This window comes from Callospermophilus lateralis, chromosome 10 (genome assembly GCF_048772815.1).
Source record: "Callospermophilus lateralis isolate mCalLat2 chromosome 10, mCalLat2.hap1, whole genome shotgun sequence".
Taxonomy (NCBI): domain Eukaryota; kingdom Metazoa; phylum Chordata; class Mammalia; order Rodentia; family Sciuridae; genus Callospermophilus; species Callospermophilus lateralis.
The window spans coordinates 72,111,221-72,133,974 of record NC_135314.1 but is presented as its reverse complement, the minus strand read 5'-3'; the positions used below and the strand labels follow the sequence as shown (position 1 = coordinate 72,133,974).

The window sequence follows — 22,754 nt, the reverse complement described above, 5'->3', positions numbered from 1 at the left end:
ATTATATGTAAACAAGCTGTGAAAATCTTTGGGTTTTGTGTCTTTTGTGCAGAAAGAATGGAAAACAGTACTCTGAGACCTAAGTGGACATTTCATACATAATATAGAAAATTTCAGACACACAAAAGTAAAAGATTTAACGAACCACCTCCTTCCCAACCCTCAACAATTTTCATTTCACACTCAACCTAGTTTCATCCATGTCTTCATTTGCTCCCTTCACTTTTGGGTTATTCTGTAACATATCCTACACATCACATAAATTTATCAAAAAATATTTTAGTATGTGTAATTCAAAGCGGCAACTTTTAAAGAACTAACAACAATGTGATTTTAATAACTAAAACTTACTTTACTCAATCTGAATCACTTAAGTCAAGATTATTTCTGAGTGCAGTGCTTAGAATGTGTAACCAACTATTTGGTTACCCAGCATCTTGTTGGAACCCACAAGGTTGATTTACATGCTGCTGTGGATAAGGATGACTCCAGTTTACAGGGTCTACTTCCCCATGAGGGTAACTGGAAAGATGCTAGTTTTGAAGGAGGAGAAAAAGAAAGACAACAATTGTCTTCATAATACAAAGAAAAACACTAGGAACTGTTCATTTAAAACTGAATTTAGGTTTTTTTTCTTTAACCCCCCTACCCAAAAGTTTAATTGTATACAAATTGTTGATGTGTGTTAAGAGTAGCTATTATGAGAGTAAATATCATAGAAGATATTTTCAGTTCATCTTTACCTGTTGTTGAGACTTTACCTCATGAATCAGCTAAACAGCTGCAGTGCACATTCATTTTGATTTGCAAAGGGACTGACTGTGCCTCCTTAATGATACTTACTTAATGTCACAACACCCATCACTCTGTGTATAAACTGACTAGAGTCACATGCAAATAACTTTAACCATAAATTCCCAAATGCCACTTTGGTTACTCTGCCCTAGTTTCTGTCATGTGGTTGACTGAATACACATGAAGAATGTCTATAATGAATATATAACTCATCGGGATTGTGGCTCAATAATTAAAATAATGTTTCTGTCAACACAAACTTAATGCAAGGTCACAGAACATATGTTAATGAAGAAGAAAGAACAATAAATAACTTCTTTTCTAGTCCACAATGTATTAACATTCTGTGAATGTTAAGCGGAAATACTCAGGACTCCATTTATTCTAATTTAGTAAATTTCACTTCTTCAAATAAGAGATACTTCCAACTTGAAGAATACAGAAGTTACCAGTGAATACCACATATATCTAAAATTTACCTCTGTAATATATATAGTCATGATAAAATAATTCAGACCCTCATCCCAACCATCAATACTAGAAGTTAATGATATATTTTGGGCAACCTCAGAATAAATTAAAGAGTGACAGGAGCAGAAAACAAAATTTAAACCTCATATTCAAATTCCCCTTTCCCCACCAAGACCCTCTGCAAAAACTGAAATCAATATCATCAATACCATCTCATCATCCCTACTATGACGTATCAGTAACTTACCATATTCTATTTAAAAGTTGTTCAGAGAGGCACACTGTATCTTATTTTCTCTTTAATATTTTTAAGACAAATATTACATGTAGTCCAATGTATTTGCTTCCAAATAATTATTAAAGGCACACTCTGACTTATGGTCAATCACTATGCCTTCTTCCCACATAAACAATACACATTAAGGGCCGTAGCAAATACATGCAACTTCATGAGTTTGACTGCGGAGTTCATTTATATTGTGTGTGTGTGTGTGTGTGTGTGTGTGTGTGTGTGCATGCGCGCCTGTTTATTGGTAAATTCTAATTTATATTAGCTTTCTGTATTATAGGTAGCTTTGAAGTAATCATAATTTTTAATGTGGCAATTATATTTGAATTAATTAGATATAAATAAATACATTAAGGGTTGGTTGGGTCTATATTAAACATTTTCATTGTATGGTACTTCTCACAGATGCTCAGTAACTTCTTAATGAAAGAATGAAGGAAATAATAAATGAAAACAGTCAACAGTAATCTTAGACTAGATGTCCCAGAGTACTTTTGGGTTTGATGCTTTTTTTATGATGGATAACAGGAGCAGACTCTAGTGAATCTAGACTCTTTAACTGATTTGGGAGGCCCATAAAACATGCATGGTGAATCAGAAATAGTGCATAGACATTCTAAATTAGGACATTGGGCTTAGACTTCTACCTCCACCAATTATGCTGTGTGACGTGGGGCAGGTCATTGCATCTTTCTTTTTTCAATTAATTAATTAATTTTAAGTAGATATATATGACAGCAGATTGCATTATGATTCATTGTACACAATGAATGAAATTATAATAATATAACAACTTTTCATTTCTCTGGTTGTACATGATGTAGCATCACAAGGTCATGGCATCTTATTTGCAAGGTATAAGATAATGCACAACTGAAGGGGCATCTTGGAGTATATATTTTTATCTGGCAAGTGTAATGTGTCTGTCTGTCTGTCTGTCTGTCTCTCTCTCTCTCTCTCCTTCCTGGTCATCATGTGAGCTGCTTTCCTCCATCGCACTCTTCCACCATGCTGTCCTGAGATAGATTAGTTTAAATCTCTAAAAAGTGTGATAAAATATTCACAAAACAAAGAAACGTCACAAAACTAAGGACACATATCTTAGCATCTGAAATCAAACTCATATTTCCATAGGAATCCCATTTATCAATTAAATGAATATGATTTAAAAATCATAGAATTATAAGTATACATTATTTAACCAGAATTCTAAATATATCTCCTAAATGATATGATCAGTTATCACATTTGGAAATATAATAAGTAAAATTATAAGCCCTGTTGAAAACATTACCTAAATATTAACTCATTTAACCCTATAATGTAGGCATAATTACTATTTCCATTTTACCAATAATAAAATTGAGAGTTTACACAATTTGATGAAGGTCAAAGTTAAGCAGTACCAAGAAGGAAATCACAAGAAGGAGGTTTGTTTTGAGAGCTTATCATTAAATATCTAACCTCTCATAATGGAATGTAGTAGTTCATCAGTGTCAGATTCATAGCCTAGATTAAAATAGTTTAAGTACAGCTGTCCTTAATTCATTATTTATTAACAGAAAAAATCAAACTATTTTGCTCAAATTGAGAATAATGAAATGAATGAAATTATAATAATCAATGAATATTCTGCTTACCCAGAAGTTTCAGGTCTTTAATAGGAAGATAGAAAACTTGTATATGTATTGACAGCATTATTTAGGATATATTTTTACAGAATAATAGTTTTTATTATTTGTTGCTCAAATCCAACTGAAAATATTAATGTATGAAGTTTGTGAATTTACACTGTGAAGACATTTTATTTAACACAATCAGCTTCAAAACACCTACAAAATGTCTGTGTTAGAGTGAAAGAGTGTATCCAAAGTGTTAATGTTTGCTACTTCTTGGTGTATCATACCACAGTGAGGGCTGACCTATTTAGTCACTGGACCTAGAGTCAAGTGTCTACTACACAAGATTTCTTCTTCTTCTTCTTCTTTTTTTTTTTCTTTTGGTGGGGGTTACTGGGGATTGAACTCAGGGACACTTAACCACTGAGGCACCTCCCCAGGCCTTTTTATTTTTTACACGAGACAGCGACTCAATATTGATTAGGGCCTCACTAAGTTGCAGAGGTTGGCCTTGAACTTGGGATCCTCCTCCCTCAGCCTCCCAAGTGACAGAAGACATACACAACCACTCCTGGCTTTCCACAAGATTTCATTTCTTCAAATCTGTCTCCTCCTTTTCATCCCTACCACATTACTCTAGTTTGTGATGTCACTAACATTTTTGGACAACTTCTACAGGCTGACCTATTTAGTCACTGGTTGAAAGAGAAACTCTTACATTCTAGTTCACTGACTTTATGCAAAAAGATACAACATGTAATCAAAGACAAAATTACCAATTTAAAACATTCTCAAAGGCTAATGTTATTTTCACATTTTTCGTATTATAGTTACAAAATTTCAATAAGGCAGCAAATTTGAAGGTTGGTTGCTTCTGAAGGAAGATAAATAAAGAAATATCTCTTACTAAGATATAATCATTTGACCTTGCTTCTCATCTCTTGGGCAACTACACATTTCCCCAACAGTGCTCTCTAGATACAGGACATCTATAAATCTCTTTACTCATATACAGCATTAAAATCAGAACTCACTGATTTTTATCTCCTGAATTTTTTCTTGAATTACTGTTTTGAACATGCAATATCTTTCCTTTCAATTCTTCTAAATAAATATGAAGGAAGAAAAATTACAGGTTAAAAAAACAAAATAAAACAATTTTACTTTTAATTGAATTAACATTCTTGGCAGTAATTCAAAACACAGCCTCACTTAACAAAGATAGTCATTTTAGTTTTGGAAGGGAGACTTGAAGTACTTAGTTTCTGCCATTCAGGAACACAGAAGTCATTTTTTAGATCCCTTGAAAAAACACAACCAACCAATTCCTTAGATTATACCTCATGTGGTAACTCTGCAGCATCATGGCTAAATAATACATCGCTGCACAAAAGAAAATGTGGAGAAGCTGAGGGCTATAAAGATAAATGTTTTGTTAATATCCTATTAACATGTGGAAGTGAAAGGAAACTCACCAAGCTTTGTTAACCAAGGGTAGAGCAGCAATGCCACACCCAGAGCAAAGCTGCTGCAAAGGACGCCTCTGGAAAGGTGATTACTCAACTTAGTATTCTGTGGCCAACTCTCGCATGCTTATTCAATTTATTAAATAACACAGATGTTTCAGAAGGAGAAAAAAGCATCTGACACCTCTTCAGGGGCATGACTAATGGGCCATTATGACAGCAATTAAAGAGTAACCACTTGCAGCCTGTAACAACTAACTGTCACTGCTATCCTGCATTTCTTAGGTTTTCTGTTAATTACATAAAATTTAAGTCTCTAATGAATTTCAATTAAACCAAAGTAGGGCATCAAATGGAAGAAAATGTTGGTGAAGAATGACTTGATAAAAATGCACACTGGCTGAACACATTATGTTTTATGGTCAAAGTTTAATATTTCCTATTGGATTCTGACTGATTTATCATAAGCTTCTTGGCAGACATGCAGCCTTTAAAATCATTTTCATATCAGCATGCCCAACCAAAGTAGCAGAAAGCAACGAAAAATGCCTACCATCCATAATTAAATTTGAAGGATAACAGGATACTCCTTTTACATAATTATTAATACCACCCCCTTTATAAAACTTTCAGGTTGAATTTTAACTTCTTGAAGGTAGGAACAGTCCCTGAGTGTTCCTTTTAGGTCACAGATTAGTACAGAAGGGGGACTCAGAGGCTTCACCATGAATGTTACCTAAATAAATAAATTTGAGATCTTAGATAATTAGGATTGAAACTATCTAGATTTGCGTCTATCAAACCAATTAGGGTAAGCAAAACAACAAATTATCCCTCTATACAATTTAACTTGAAAACTTAATCTTTTCTCTAACAGAAAATACAAAAAAATCACATAAATCAAATAAAAAAACTGACTTTAACATCAGCAAACTTAGTACTCCATTATTTTTGAATAAGAGAAAAGTTGAAAAAGACCTTGCTACCTGCACCCACATTCAGAGCCCTTATCCCCAAAACATTTCCCCCTACATCTACAAGCCTAGATACAATGTTTGATAATACAATGCAGAACCAAAGAAATATTCTATGATTTTGTTCTTTTCATTCACACATTCATCATCATTTAGGTTAACTCTAGTAAGCCCCAAAATGAAGCTTCAGATGAGATTTTTAGAATATATAATGTTTTTAACTGAATTAATTCTATAAGACTTTTGATTAAATAACAGGGACCTTTTTACAATAACATGCTTAAATGATCACAAAACATTGCTGTTCATGCAGTGACATGAAAACTGCCAAAACAAATCTGCTGGTTGGCAGGAAGCACCAATGTGTGAAAACTTATGTAAATGTAGAATGGCTGAGTTATGCAAAAGTGAAATTTTCAAAAGTTGAAAGTTCCTTGATGAGTAAGATCCCAATGAGATATAGGGACTATGAAATATCACTTTAGAATTCTCAAACCTTGCCTACAAAGAACAACTGTATTTAGGAAGAAGGAAGAAGAAAAACTTGAATCAGGAATCACTGTAGATGTTTTTAGGTGTAAAAAAAAAAATAAATAGAAACCTGCCTGGGGGTTAGTGCCAGCAATACTGCACATAGTACAAATAAATAACAGGGTTCAAATATATATATGTGGAAAAAATAAAAATGTGGGGAGCTGAAGGGAATCATACAATGGTTACTGCATGGAACAGATGGATCTGAGGCTTAAAATTTCTAAGACTCCTTCTCAGATCAAGAGCATGATAAAAGGCCTCTGAAAGATCATAGATACTTCTCAGCAAAGAACTGGACTTTTCTGAACAAAGAAATTATTATATGGCTTTTCACAAAACTGATCTACAAAATTATCTTTTTATTTAAAATATGAGACCTCTTTTTTTTTTACATCTAGCATACAATCCATATGTATTGATTAACTACCACTATGTAAAATGATGATCAGTATGATATAACATTACTCTATAGTAGCATAATTTATTTCAACCTTTTGAACACTTCTGAATTTATCATATTTTATGACTTCAGTTAGTAAAGTACTATTTTGTTATTACTTTTCTCATATAACTTCTGCTAAAATTTAACCTAGACTGCTTTCAATGCTTACCAATTTATGCACTTCCCCAAATTCTAAAAGTAAAACTGAGACGCACTTCAATGTAAAAAAGGGAAATAGCAAATGTTAACTATTCATAAATATTATTGGACAGATCTTCTTATAGGGTCACTAAGTCAATATAAAAAGGAACAATGTGAATCAAGAAATGTAAAGGGAGGAGCATAAATAGTACAGCGATAACAAGTGGGAAATAATCCTATCTTTTGTATGCAGCAGACCTTTTACAAATTGTTTACAAACTTGACAAATCAAATAAACAATAATGATTCCAGAAATTTAAAAGAAAGATTCATTTTCTTTCAAGAAGTATACATAATTAAAAACAATAACTTTATTGTTTTACTTTTATACTATACTTTTAATCTCAGCTATATTTTAAACTTACCCTGGGCTACTGGGTAAACAGATTTTTATACAATGTTTTAAACAACAAATTTTACTAATCCAAAATTTCTGCCAAGCTAATAGAAGTTTGATTCTTAACTCACTTAACACCTGGATACTAAGCATAGCATTAAATTAAAGAATTCCTGCCACACGTATAAACTGTATAACTCCAAGACTAGCGCCCGAAACAAGTGGCTGAAATACACGAGCCTTACATGGAGGAAGACAGTACTAGGAATCCCCACAAGCCTCAAATTCTGGTTTTCTTTACAGAAAAATACAAAACTTTTAGCATCTCTGTACCTGTAAGAATTACACTACCACCCCACAATTCAAAGGGATGACAAATATAATTTGGCATCTGCCAGTTCAACACGCATCCTAACATACTGAGAGGGTATCTGGCACACCAGTTCTCAGTTGTCCCTTCCTGGTAGTCACATAGCTGCCAACAACAACTCTGTAATATCATCTACCGAAATGCTTGGGACACACTAGCAAACTGATGATTTGTCTTCTTCCAGCATGCCTAAGTGTACTGAAAGTCAGTTTTAAAAAGATATCACAAGTTTACAGAACTATTACTTTTAATATAAATAGCAGTCAAGTATATATAAGAATAATTTTTTTCTGATGCCACACTGAACCTCCTACAACATTCTATTGTAGGCAAAAGACATCAAAATAATGAAGGAACAATAAGAAATAAAGAGAAGAATATTGAGAAAAGCATAAGGTAAAATATAAACCAAGATAATATTGAAGGGGAGAAGTGTGGGACATTAAACACCTTTACTGAGCTAGCAAAGATGTCTGAATTCAGAAAGGTCTGCAAATGTCAACAAATTATAGTTTTCCTCCAAGTTCTTCTTTTTTCCTGATCCATTTTTTAAAATCTTCCCCAACAACACCAACACCAACTAACGGAGGCCCTTTTTAAAGACTATGAAAATCATTATATTTTATTACCAAGTATAAAGAGCTCAACAGGCACCAGTGTCTGAGGCTGCCCACTTCCTGTATGAACCTCACAGCCCAGCCTTCCTCATATCATGCAGATGTCCAGGGATGGAGAGAGATGATCAAGGACTAAGATGGCTCAATAGGGATGTCAATTGTACACTCACCAGCAATCTTGTTTTTAAAGATTTAAAAATTATATTTTTTAACCCCATTTTTCTGATTTTAATATAACTATGCTAAACATCAGTCATAAAAATTTGTTCAAAATATTTGATGAATATTCCAAACAATCAAAACTGGGCAGGAAATTCTGTCCAAGGATCTTTTTCTTTCTTTTTTTTTTCACTGAGCCACATCTCCAGCCCTTTATAAAACTTCTTTTATTTTGAGACAGAATCTCACTGTTTGTGACCTTGAATTTACAATCCTCCTGCCTCAGTCTCCTAAATTGCTGGGATTATAGGTGTGAGCCACTGCACCCAGCTTCAAAACTCCATTTTAAAGTCCCCAACTTTTATTACAGATAAGGAAAGATAAAAAAGTCCTCAGGCAAAACAGTTATTTTCTAGGCCCTATTATAAAGCATCAAATAAATTTAATTTATATTCATCACATGCCTGCCTATAGATAGGGAGTTCATTTTAGATTTGGCTTCTATGGACTGGAAATTTCAATGCCTGTTGTGGTGGAAAGTGTTTGGGAGATGTTTTTCTCTGACAGTCCTAGTTTAGCCCTAGAAGGAAATGGAAGACATATAAGACAGTAGCAACTTCTCCTCCGGAGAAAAGAAATTTGGTTGAAAATATCAACATAAGATTTATCTACTATGGTTTATTTTGCTTCACAATCTGTGAGTAGAATCTGACCTACAGTAATAAAAATGGTTAGTTGATAATATCTATGTGTCATCCTGAAGTTAATGTATTGTACTGTAGAAATACTACTACTTAGGAAGTAATAAAAATTGCTATACATGCAAAAGAAACATGATTATAAAATAGCAAAAAATAAATCATATAAACTCAAACATGAGCCTTCTAAAACAATCATTTCAAATAAAGCAGTTATAGTATTATTTCCTGAATTGTAAGAGGAAGAAACTGAAAGAAAAATATCATAGGGAATATAAACAAGACATATAGGTTGCTAAATGAACCTTGATTATACCTGCCATGCTGTAAGGCAAGAGGTGCACATCAAATGCCCACAAGGCTCAATCTTGACATCTTTGTCATTCTCTGCACAAATTTTACAGAGCTGAAAAGTGGAGCCCATTTCACAATATAATTCATATTGTTCCTGGAATATGGGGGTGGAAAAGAGGCAGTGTTAATGCATTTCTAGTATGAACCATTAATATTAAATTTTCTCAAGTAAAATAACTTACAGTAAATATCTCACACTTGATCCTGTCAGAAATGTGACCATTTAAGACATGTTTTAAATTGATAATCAATATTTGGTCCACAAAATCAATTTTTAAAGCATCTGAGCTTTTATCAGAAATTTTATAAGTTTTTTTTAATACGTTGGATTATTTCAGGTTTCCTATTATTCCCATAAGAGGAGACTCATTTCAACAGCCATTGTGTTTCAAAAAGATAAAACACAATGTTTTAAAGTGGCAACATAAATGACTTTATTTTCTTTGTAACTGCTACATGCTCATCTAATTTCTCTGTCAAATTGAAAAAAAAAAAGCCATTCTGGATGACCATTAAATTTTATAACTTTTACATATCTTTAGAAATCTCAGAATCAAAAGACCATTGACATTTGCTCTTCCTGCACCCTACACATTGTGACTGTACTTACTCTTTCACATAATCTCCAATGTATAACATATGTTGAATTTAAGAAAAATACCTGAGTCTCAGTAAGCCTCAATTATATTTCTCAAATTTTATCTGACATATCTGACTTGAAAGTTCATGATTTTCCCTAACAATGTCAAAAAAATAGTCACTTAGCAATTAAAAACTGGTTTATTAATTACTAGGTTTTTAAATTTAGGACATTAATCGCAGCAATTTCTCAATGTTCAAATATTGAAAAGATCTATGTTACAAAGAAGATACAGATAGATTGGTAAATGCAAAGAAAGTATTTTACAAGTTGCTTATAAGAGACAAAACAAATCATGAAGTAAAAATCTGTATAAAGCAATGTTTCAGTTTAATAAGTGCCTACAATGAACTCTACTCTGAGAGAGATTAAATTCATGGCAGTATTTATTATTTAATCTACTAAAAGAGATTACCTGATTAAATAATATATATTTACACACATATACAAAGATAGACATAATTATACATGCACACACACAAATATAAAATATCATATCTACTATGATGTATGTATATGTGAGATTATACATAATGTGGAAAATTAAAGAAAAATATGACAGAATGGATAAAGATAGAAAAGAACTATTATCCAAAGGAATCCAGTATCAGTTATAAATTACTGTCATTTCTGAAGTAATAGAAATGTGTAGATAGTGATTATGACTATCCAAACAACAGGTTTATAACTATAAAATAATTATAATAAGGTAATTCAGAGATGCATAACTCAATGCAACCTTAGGAGTAAGGATACTTATGAATAACTAAAGGGAAAGATATTACTCCTGAAGATTTATTTCTAAACAATGGTTTCATAAAGGGGAAATTTCTTTCTCTGTGATTGGTATCCTTTTACACATTAGAAAATACACTACAAAATCATTAAATAATTTTAAAACGGCAATCATATACCAAATATAAATGCTATATGCAAGCCGAACACAAAACATGTCAACAAGGTGATTCACTTAATAATATCAAGACTAAAGGGACTGAAACCTGGAGAATTACAAATAAAGTAAATTATTATGAAAAAAAGATTTCTCTCTGATTTCATTTTTTTCATTGGTCCTTATTATTTATTATAGAAACAAATCTAAAACACAAAATATTTTAAATTACACTGTCTACAAAATAAAATATTCACATCTGCCTTCAATCTCTCACTGATACCACAATCCTTTTCCTCCTTAGCTAAACACCACTACCAATTTGGTGGTTTTGGAATGCTTACTTGTATGTTTATATACAATTTCTTATATATTTATTTACAAAACTTGAACTTACATATTGTAGTTTTACACAAAAATTGAGCTTTACATGATTGGATTTTTTATTTAATAAAATAAGATGCAGAAGATCTCTTGCAAGTATGTACAGCAACACAGCTCTCTGGATAACTTCACATAAATAAAACATCACATTCCCATAGTTATCTATTATCGAACACTTTGGTATTTTGTAATTTTTCACTTTTATGAAAAATCCTACAGTGAATATCCTGCTGTATGGAACTCTTGTGCATAAGTGGGAGAATATATTCATTATCTATGAGATTACCAACAATGGATTTAGGAAAACTTAATGAACTCCAATCGTCTTCAATTACTTATTTGACTCTAAAAACCATGGCATAAAACTCTTCAAATCTATTTTTATATTTTTCTTTGTTGAGGTTATCTCCTCACATGTGTCTGCCTGCCTATGGATTTATCTATCTCTGTATAAATGTCAATCTTGTATTATAAGCAAAAACATTAAAGCTGAAATTTTATGCAAAGTTATATAATTTCTTTTTACTCTTAGGATTCCATGTTTGTACACAGTTTTAGCCATAGTATAAAAAGAGATTCTGATTTATTTCAAAGGTATTATAAATACTTATTAATTATATTTCCAGAAATCGTTCTTACCTGTGTAACTTTTATATGATCATGGGGTGTGGGCTCACATAATCCAGTTAAATCAGGATTATAACTCCTCCCATCAGGATAAAGATAACTGGATTTAAACAGAAACTTTATTACCTTAAATATACAAGTTTTCATTGTATTTAATATTCCATATTCAAACATATATTCATGCTTCCTTTTTTATAGCCAATCAATAAAATCTTTCATTTTCATAATATTGCAAATCATTTTTAGGGCACTTAAAATCTAGAAATGACACCCATATAACAAATACATAATAAGGACTCAGCCACTAAAGCAATCATTTCAATTAAATACCTCTATTATGTGTTCTTTATAAAAATTAAAAATTTATTTTACTGATCAATTACATTCTATTCTAAAAGTATGAGTATACATTTATTTACAATTAATACATCCTTCATCTGAAACCAAGGGGATGTTAATTATATCATTTTATAGCATGTTTAATATCATATGAAGAGAAGAACAGAAATAGTGTCATTACTTTCCTACAAATCCTTAGACCACTTCTGTAGTATTTCTTTTCCTATAGTTTCCCAGTCTCATTCTTCTGACTCACCTTCTATTTTCTCTAATAGAGCCACATGTGCACCTGCCCACACATACACATATTTTTAAAAATCATAAACTGTTTTACAGATCTATCTTTCACTGACTCCAATAAAGCCATAAACACAGAATGCTGTACAGGCATAAGGTTTTATTATCAAAGAGAATGGAAATCTGAACTAAGTAACCCATAATGATGCCTTTTAATTCAAAAGTTTTTACTCATTATTCAGAAATTGATCGAAAGTCAAGGTTATTATGTTGGCAAATATTTCTGACTAAAAAAATCTGGTAATTTTATTACTAGATATCATCAATTTATTATATTATGATTTATCCTGTTTAATAGCATAGTTAATTCAAGGGTTTAAAGATTAAGAATAAAATAGTACAGGTGTAATTATTTTAAAACTATACAAAATTATTCCGTGACGTAATAAAAAAATATTTATCTTTAAATGAAGAATCTATAAAACATGTTGGCAACTAAGTATTAGAATTACCCTAGAAAACCAAGAAAAATACAGACAATTCTTGTACAGTAAGTGACAGAGCATGAGATAATTTTTTTATTTAATTAAGGAAAGGAGCTAATTACATTTGCATATGACCCAAATTTCAAGTGTTATTATGGAGAATCAGTTTAAAAATTAATCAAATATTAAATGAGGAATAATAAGCAAAAGCTGATAAGCAATCTGATTTTCACATTCTAAAATGTCCATTTAAGGAATTATTGTGAAATATTTTATCACACTTCAAAAATTCACAGAAATTATAGGAAAAAATCAGAAATAAAAAATTGCAAAAATTAAAACAAGGTTGCCAGAGAAAAGGATAAACAGTTCTATCTGCCCCATGGGGACAACTCTAAGATTTCTGTACTACCAGGAAACTGCTGATGAGCTACTGTCAATGGCAGTGAAGAAATCTTGGCTGATCATCAAAATAAACCTCTTGATCAAAATATATCATACTATGGTAGATTAACTAGAAAGAAAAATAGCTGACCTTGATGATAGTGGGTCAGATGATATCCTGTGGTTTTACTGATCCTCAGAAAACCTCTAACATACAAAAAACTATTTTATCCTAGTCTACTTTTGAAGTTTGGATTCAATTAGCTAGTCCCTCTGAAGATTCCCAACTGTGTGTGTGTGTGTGTGTGTGTGTGTGTGTGTGTGTGTGAATATTAACTTGCATAAGAGTCTAGGGACTTTGCTATACTGAATAAATATTACAATTTGTTACTTTTTAATTGACTTTGAAAAATAGATGAAAAATTAATAAAAATATAAACGAGAATATCAATATTATTATATGTACAGATTGGTCCACTCTATTCTCTTTATGAATTAAAACTTTAAAGTGAATTTTCTAAAAAATCAAGCTAGAATCATAGTGAATCAAAAGCTACATATATGAATCTTTAATGCCCTGGAGGCAAGGTATAAATAGCATATTTATGAAAACTAGGGAAAAAAAGAGAGAAAGAGACATTTGGTCCCACAACTTGCTGTGTGCAATTACTACATAACTAATGTCTTGAAAACTTGTAGCTTTTGTGGATGTGTAACCCATGTGATTCTGCAATCTGTACTTGGGGTAAAAAAGGGAGTTCATAACTCACTTGAAGCTAATGTATGCTAATGTATGAAATATGATATGTCAAGAGCTTTGTAGGGTTTTGAACAACCAATAAAAAAATAAAAAATAAAAAAAAAAAATACATTTGTTTTCTTCACATAGACCCCTTGAGTTCTATTTTTTATTTTGTCTATTTTATTTTTATTTTTTGATGTCTGTCTGTGTTTTTTAGTAATTACTTAGGAAAAGGGAAAACTCAAATCATTTGGTCTTTGTAGACTACCTCCTACCAGGTTTCCACCACAGTCCATCCCAATTGATGCTGCAAGTTGGACTACACATATTTCCAAGTTACTCAGCAAGGCAAGGGGTAAAAAAAGTGTGCTGAAGTGACACTGAGATACAAGCATAAAGAGGAGAGCACAGGACTAAAATTGTTAAGAACCAAGATATATTTTCAATAATGGGCCAAATAGATTGTCAAGATATTCTATGAGGGAGAAAAGGTCATTAGTTGACAAAGAAGAAGAATCTGGTTTTATATTTTAGAAGAGAATAGCATGAAATTAACTGAATTTAGCTATTAACATATAATTTTGAACTATTAATTCATTATTAGTGTGAATAAAGGAAGGTACACAAAGAAGAAAAGGAAAGGAGGTGGAGGAGAAAAGGCTAAGAAGGAGAAAAGGAAAATCCAGCACCACCAGTCAAAAGAAATAGTATGACTAGGAATTTTAGCTTTACATGAGACAAGGGAAGTTAATTATTTGCAAGAATTTACTTTTAATATTCACTCATCTATTTGAAAAGTCCTATTAGGTCTTGATTTTTCCTATGAAATGTATAAATATGTTATTTGATACTAGAATGTGTTTGCTACAGCATATGGTTAGACTAAAAAACTAGGCTGTCTTAACATGACTATTTAAAGAGAGAAACAAAAAGAACTAAGGCATATCCATTTCTAAGTCTTGAGATTAAAAAGCAAACAGATTGCCAGCCTCATTCTCTGGTCCTTCATCACCAGGCAGTAACTACTTTTCACATCTGATGGACTTTAAACACCCTGACTCCCATTTCATATACTTACAATCCTTCCCTGCTGCCATCAATCAGGGCTTGAAATAAAGGCTTGTTGTGAGGTATGGTCTGTAAGATATTGCCATCCCCAGTCACATAGCCAATGGCCCACTGTCCCAGTCGAGTGCAGCTTAACCGGAAAATGTAGCTACAAAACAAAGAGAAAATTATGTCCAAGTTTGGTCAAAAAGTGTTACAATAACTAAGGAATTTTTTTTTTAAGCAAAAGAATACACAGAATGATTTATAATTCCTGCTAAAATTTTCTTTTAACATGTTTTAACACCATTATACTTCTCTGTATATAGATGTGTATGACACTAATACTCATTTCTTTTCATTTAAATATCTCAAGAGTTTCATGAGAAAAATGAAGTTCTAAAACTACCGAGTGATTTATGACAATCACCATCAAGGATACTGTTTGTGAAAATGCTGCTGGTATAAAATGGCTGTGACATAAATTAATTTGGAAAGTAACAATAAAATAAGTAAATTTAATTTATTCAACTCAGAAACTGAACTAGTTTCTACTGTTGAATTCAACATATTACTTTGTAATTTAAACATCAAAATTATGCATTTTTCTTTAAAAAGTAACTTGATTTAAGTTGGCGAGGATGTGGGGAAAAGGGTACACTTGTACACTGCTGGTGGGACTGCAAATTGGTGAGGCCAATTTGGAAAGCAGTATGGAGATTCCTGGGAAAGCTGGGAATGGATCCACCATTTGACCCAGCTATTACCCTTCTCGGACTATTCCCTGAGGATCTTAAAAGAGCGTACTATAGGGATACTGCCACATCGATGATTATAGCGGGCACAATTCACAATAGCTAGACTGTGGAACCAACCTAGATGCCCTTCAATAGATGAATGGATAAAAAAAATGTGGCATCTATACACAATGGAATATTATGCAGCACTAAAAAATGACAAAATCATAGAATTTGCAGGGAAATGGATGGCATTAGAGCAGATTATGCTAAGCGAAGCTAGCCAATCCTTAAAAAACAAATGCCAAATGTCTTCTTTGATATAAAGAGAGCAACTAAGAACAGAACAGGAAGGATGAGCATGAGGAAAAGACTAACATTAAACAAAGACGAGAGGGGGGGAGAGAAAGGGAGAGAGAAGGGAAAGCATATGGAAAAAGTAGGAGACCTTCAATGTTATACAATATTATAAGAGGTTATGAGGGGAAAGGAGGAGGGAAAAAAGGGAGAGAATTAAACAACAGCAGAGGAGGTAGAGAGGGAAGATGGGAGAGGAGGGGAGGGGAGGGGTGATAATAGGGGATACGAATGGTAGCAGAACACAACAGTCACTAATATGCCATTATGTAAAAATGTGAGTGTGTAACCAATGTGATTCTGCAATTTGTATTTGGGGAAAAAATGGGAATTCATAAATCGAGTCAAATGTATAAAAGATGATATATCATGAGCTCTGTAATGTTTTGAACAATCAATTAAAAAAAAGAAAAAAAATAATACATTTTCTTTCACACATTTTAGTGATTCATCTTTAAATGAATCTCAAAAGCGTAGAACTATATTAATGAAAAAGCAAGCTGGATAAGCTCAAATTTTCTATTTAACCCCACCAAGTTAAATATCTTTCAATAGAAAGTCAAAACACCTCAAAAAACCATAAATCAAATGAATGACAAATTCCTTAAAATTAATCTCCAAATGAAAGGAGACATTAGTTTGACTCTAAATTTATTTATTCATCATTTATTTATTCACTTAGCTGTCTATTTATTTCAGTTTGGATAATTTCTATTTATGTGCATTATACTCAACCTTGCCACCATGATTTCCATATCTGTTGGCTATATTTGAGTTACTATATAAATGGAAGAAATATGAGAAATAAGACCTTAATTTACTAATCAATGAATCATGTACTGTATAAAAATTTTTTACAAATATAATTTAGCATTTGTAATGGTGATTCAGTCATGGGCTTTAATTAAGTTTTATGTTTAATGGTAAAATGTGATTTCTCTATCAAGGAAATTGAGTTTTTAAAGAAATAAATAAATTGTGATTTTTTTGACATTAGGAACGTCACATGTGATAAAACCATCAGAAAGGACCTTTTCAAAGCAGTCCAAAAAATATTTCCCTAGAGAGCCTGAACACAAGATAGTAACCTATCAACTATTGCCATCCTCAATCAGAATCAGATAAAATAATTCTGCCCAGAATAATGGTTGTGATGTTATGAGAATAACCATAAAATCATAAAAAGTCACTATAAAATATAATTTGGGAGATAATTAAGAACTTGTTACATCAAGAAATGTATATGATACAGCCCTTTTAATTACTCAGAGGTAGCGACAATCTTATAGATTTGTATAAAACACAGAATTTTCCAGAAGTTGTAGAGTAGAATACTACAATGAAGAAAATAATTACAAATCTCCATGGTTATATTTTAAAACATTTCATATTTATTAATATGCTAAGAATCTAGTAAATATAGAGAAGCACATCTGTGAAACTTCTCAGGATTTTACTCACATCACTTTCTGTTTCCTAAACACTGTGCTAGGATAGTAGTTTCTAAAACTGATTATACAGAAGTTCAAGCAATTCATGTGGGCAGACTATAGCATTAGTAACAACTGGTGAGAGCAACAATATGGCTTTTGGAATAATTTCTTCCTCTCTGAACTTTTTTGTTCTACAGTTTCACTTGCACAACTCTTAATATCACTTGCTGCTGATCTTTTTGTTGGTAGCTACTTCTTTCCAGCTTCATGAAGTGAACTTTTGCTAATTTTCTAGCACATTACTCTCCAACAATGGCATGAATAACAATCAGATGAAATAGTTTTGTGTTTGCAGGGTAGTTCATGTCATTCTTTAACACTAAATGTTATCCAAGGGATGTATCCTGCGATTCTCAAACATAATTTTTTCTTCCTGCTGCTAGAGACTGAACCTAGGACCCTGTGCATACTACACAAGTGCTCTACCCACTGAGCTATACCCCCAGTCCTCAAACATATTTCATCAGGTAACTAATAGTTTGTTAGTTGGAACACAAATGTCCTTGGAATAGACCCAACTATTTTCCTTAGTACAAAACAAAGGAGAAAGACCAGTTAAACATATCCTGCAAAGCAAATATTTACCAAAGGTATTTGATATGTTCACGAAGAGTTTCCCTAAACACATTTTAAATATTCGCATCACACTTTACTTATGACAATTGCGAGAGATCACCCATTTCATCTCTAGGTATACAAAAATATGGTCATGAGAGAAGTTTGAATAAAACCAAATCTAAGTCCTAGTTAACATACAAAGTATCTGACCTGTTCTCAGAGTCACAATAATCAATTCTCTTCTATCTAATCAGTAGACATTAATGGAAGTCAACGTTTTCTGTACCACCAGCTGTTTTTCCTATGGCATAGTAATTTTTATAAAATGGAAATTTTCATTATGACATGATAATGATAGCAATTAAAACTGGCTTATACATAAGAAGATTTTGTTACAAGACAAACACCCTATGCACTACAAATTAAATAAAAATGATCCTAGAATGAAGAGGTAGACTTAAAAAAATGAAACAACCAAACTCATTTTTAAAATGAAACAATCTCTATTTGAAAATCAGTATATTAATGGACTTTAGAATGATATCTCCCACTATCCTGTGACAGTCCCGAAGACAGGTCTCCAATGTCACTACTGCTGTACCCAGCACACTGCCTGGTGCAGCACAGATGCCTCAGTACCTACTATTCGCCTAACTCATTTTTAGATGGGACAGGGAAAAAAGTACTCAGCCTGGGAGAAAACAGATTTTCTGGACTTGTTACTAAATAATGTGTGCTTTTGTGGTCAAAGCCAGAAAGTTTGACCAAACATGCAATCATTGTGTGTCTCACTCAATGTCATCATTAGAAAAATAAATTATAAATGCTTAGGCTATAAAAACAGCATGAGGTATTAAAGAAAAAGCTTTCCAGGACATGAAATTGATTTAATTATAACAATGTGCATATGTACTTATATGTATTTATCCTGAACCTGTGTGTATACTTACATGTATGTACTTACTTACTGATTACATATATACTTTTATGGACTTATCACAGAACCTAATTAAATGTCTTCAAAACACCTTTAAAATAATGAACATAAGGGACTGGGGCTGTAGCTTAGTGGTAAAGCGCCTGCCTCACACATGTGAGGCACTGGGTTTGATCCTCAGCACCACATAAAAATAAATAAATAAAGATATCGTGTCCATCTACTACTAAAAGAATATTTTTTAAAAAATAATAAACATAAATCTGCTCTATTTATTTTAACTTCAATACAATATTCAAGTATTCAAATTTATACATGTAATTTTTGTACACAAAGACAAGAATCACAAAACAATCAATACGTTAATATCTTATTCCAAATTGAAAAGCCAAATAGGGAAGACTAATGAATCTTCATCAAATTACATAGAAGCCCATTCCCTATCACTTTATGAACATGAAGCTTCAGAACAATCTATCAATTTAAAAGACTCAATCAAGAAGTACATTTTGTTTTATTGGCTCTTCCACCCCACCCCTTACTTAGAAATAAATCATAGAGGATTTTTCTTTAAACTCATTACAAATTATTGGTAAAAGGTCTTACCTTCCAGGTTTGGTACTGTACTTCTGTAGCCGTGCTTTAACTTCATCATATGTGAGAAATGCCATATAACCTGGATGTGTTACAGCTAAGAAATTCCAATTCCGTAAAATAGAGCCCCAAGGCTAAAAATACAAATAAATTGAAAGAGATTATCTAGAGAATATCAACTACTGATTACATACCAACCCATTTCTTCATATACTTAATGCAATTCCCCCAGATATTTCTGAAGTTAATATGAGCTTATGTGTTAGCCTTTCCTAGCTATTAGCAAACATGGAATAGTTTGTTCTTGTTTGCAGAAAAGAAATGGGATTAGAAGGAAAAGAAATTTCCTAAGAGCAAAATACAGAGAGCAAAAAGGAAATCCATGTAATCTCTAGTCTATTTTTAGTACAGCATTCTGATCATCTGGAAGCATAAACCTCATACTCTTTAGTTCAAAACCTTCCACCTTAAATAAGAGTCACAGTCCTTGTGAATTGCCCATAAAGACTTAATGGACTGGCTAATAGGGTTTGATACCCAACTGTCTTTCTGTCTCCAACAGTTATTATTCTTTCTGCTATTTCTCCAGTCGTTCTGACCTTTGAGTTCTTGTCCTGAACACAAACCCCTTAGTCATCTCAGAGTCTTTGTTTTTGCTGATTCTTTTACTTAAAAACTTTCTTTCCCCAGATATCCATGTGCTTCCTCTTTCCAAATGTTACTCTCAGTGAGCGTCAAGGCATGTGTGTCTATCTATATGTATTTATATATACTTATATATATATGTACTCTCATATAACCTAATTGAATGTGTTCAAAAATACCCGGAAACAATATGAAAACTTTTGACAAAAATAAACTAATCTATGTAAAGCCTATTTAACTTTGCAGGAAATATCATAACTTATAACCATTGATGTTGGTGATGAAGACAATAAATTTCTTTCTAAAAATTAAAATAATGTCTCTTTAAAACTGTTACATCTTGAGGGGGATAAGGGAAGAACAGAAGTTCACTAGTATAGACAAAGGGAAATGAAGGGAGGGACGATGGGATGGGAATAGGAAAAACAGTTGAATGAATCAGACAACAATAAATACACAACTAATAAAACTCCACATCACGTACAACACAAGAATGGGATACTAATTAGAATAAGTTATATTCCATGTATGTATAATATGTCAAAACACACTCTATTGTCATGTATATCTAAAATAATTTTTTAAAACAACTGTTACATCTTGTCATATTCCTAATCTGCCAGTCTGTCTGTTCTGGCTACTACTATGCCCTCAGGCGCCTCATTTTATAGACTTAGAAATCATATGATAGAATTTAAGTGTTTTGGAAAAGCTTACACATTTACCACAAGCTGGCTAAGGATAAGGAACATGCCTATCTCGGTCATTCACAGATACCAAAGCCATTAACAGTATCTACACACTAATCAGGCAGGGATGATTGTTTTTAAACAGATTCCCTAAATAGTGACTTGTACTAGTGTTCTTTCCATGGTAACAAGATACTGTTCTCACTTTTGGTTTACCTTTCACAGCTATAAAGTTAGCAAAAGTTTATAGTTTAAAAGTGAGTTATATAAAAACTTTTCACATAACTATTTGGTTTGTATCAATGCATCAATCTCTCTCTAATCTGATTAGCTGTCCCTCTAGTTATCATGGCAAGAGAAAAGACAGCCAGTGATAGACAACTTTGCTTCAGGGTGTAGATGAATCATCTGTGCAATATTTTTGAGGCTGAAACCACATTTATTCCAAGAAATTGGCAGCACACTATATTTGATGTTCCAGATTCATAAATCTTCTACATAAAAGAAAAAAAAAAGGTATTTATGTTGCCAAATTTATGCTGTTGAAACAGTTATCCTAGACAAGATTATTGGTAGGAGTTAATGCTTTTGTTTGTTTTGAGACTTGTTCTTCATTTTTATAAACCAAATTTCCAATTTACAAGGCAGAATTCTTCAAGGATTATGTCTCTTGAGATGAGAATAACAAGGGAAAGAATGATTTAGTAATAAAAAATATTTTAGCCTTTTTTGGCATAACAAGAAATATCTTTGGGGTATTTCCCCATCTCACTAAAACAACTAATTGGGTTAAAAGGGAACTCTGGAGAATACTAACATGAAAGGTTGTGTCTCTGCACTTAAAAATAAAAAGCATGTTTTTAATTTCCTTGTTAAGGCATGACTGAAAATGCATAAAACAATACTTGGAAAAATATCAGCACATGTCAAAAGAAAAACAACTGAGAAATAACTATTATTCTAGGTATTTTTGTTTTGCTCCCCCATTTACAAAGGACAATGGTAGAAAGAATATCAAATAAATACTGGAGTCACACTCATTAAAGTCCATATGACAATGAAAGAATTGTTTTTAAAAATGCTCAACTTTATAGAGAAACAGTGCATAGCTCAAAATTCAAGTGAAAAATAAAAAATTGGAGTTTAGAGCCAACTGCTACAGTATTTAACAACAAGTTCTTAGTACATAATCCAAAGGGCCAGCTTCTAATTGCAAAAATATTTATGTAATAAAATGAGTCTGTGCTGTTTTTCTTGTGAACACAACCTACTCAGAAGAATCAGAAGCACGTGGTACTTGTGTGTGTGCATATTAAAGTATCTTTCAAACTAATGGCTTAAAGAAGGCAAACAAAGTGCTTTGAATAAGAATCCTGTAATTCATTTTCTCCATTAATGGAAGTCTTTTTCACACACATGAACACAAAGCTACATGAATTTTTTAAAACAACTACAGAAATTAATGCAGTGAATTAAAGACACTAGTCCCTGCATTTTCCTAAATGATGCTATTTCAAGAACCAATTACTGACTTATTACTTAAGCTGATAGAGGGTCCTCAGCTAATTTACCCACATATACCCTGTCATTCTTCACTACAACTAACGACTTGCTCCCTCTCTTATTTTTTTCCTCATTCTA

The 22,754-nt window shown here is 32.2% G+C and overlaps 1 protein-coding gene across 3 annotated transcripts in view; it reads right to left on the bottom strand.

Annotated features, from left to right (window-relative positions):
* The window catches only part of Cblb (Cbl proto-oncogene B), a 198,877-nt gene that overhangs the window by 61,876 nt on the left and 114,247 nt on the right, over window positions 1–22,754 (bottom strand). For all 3 annotated transcript variants that reach the window (XM_076867442.2, XM_076867441.2, XM_076867443.2), the window contains exons 6-9: window positions 19,792–19,913; window positions 15,135–15,272; window positions 11,882–11,969; window positions 9,289–9,420 (exon numbers count right to left, since the gene is read on the bottom strand). In XM_076867442.2, coding sequence (XP_076723557.1) covers window positions 9,289–9,420; window positions 11,882–11,969; window positions 15,135–15,272; window positions 19,792–19,913 — 480 coding nt within the window. The remainder of the gene's footprint in view (window positions 1–9,288; window positions 9,421–11,881; window positions 11,970–15,134; window positions 15,273–19,791; window positions 19,914–22,754) is intronic.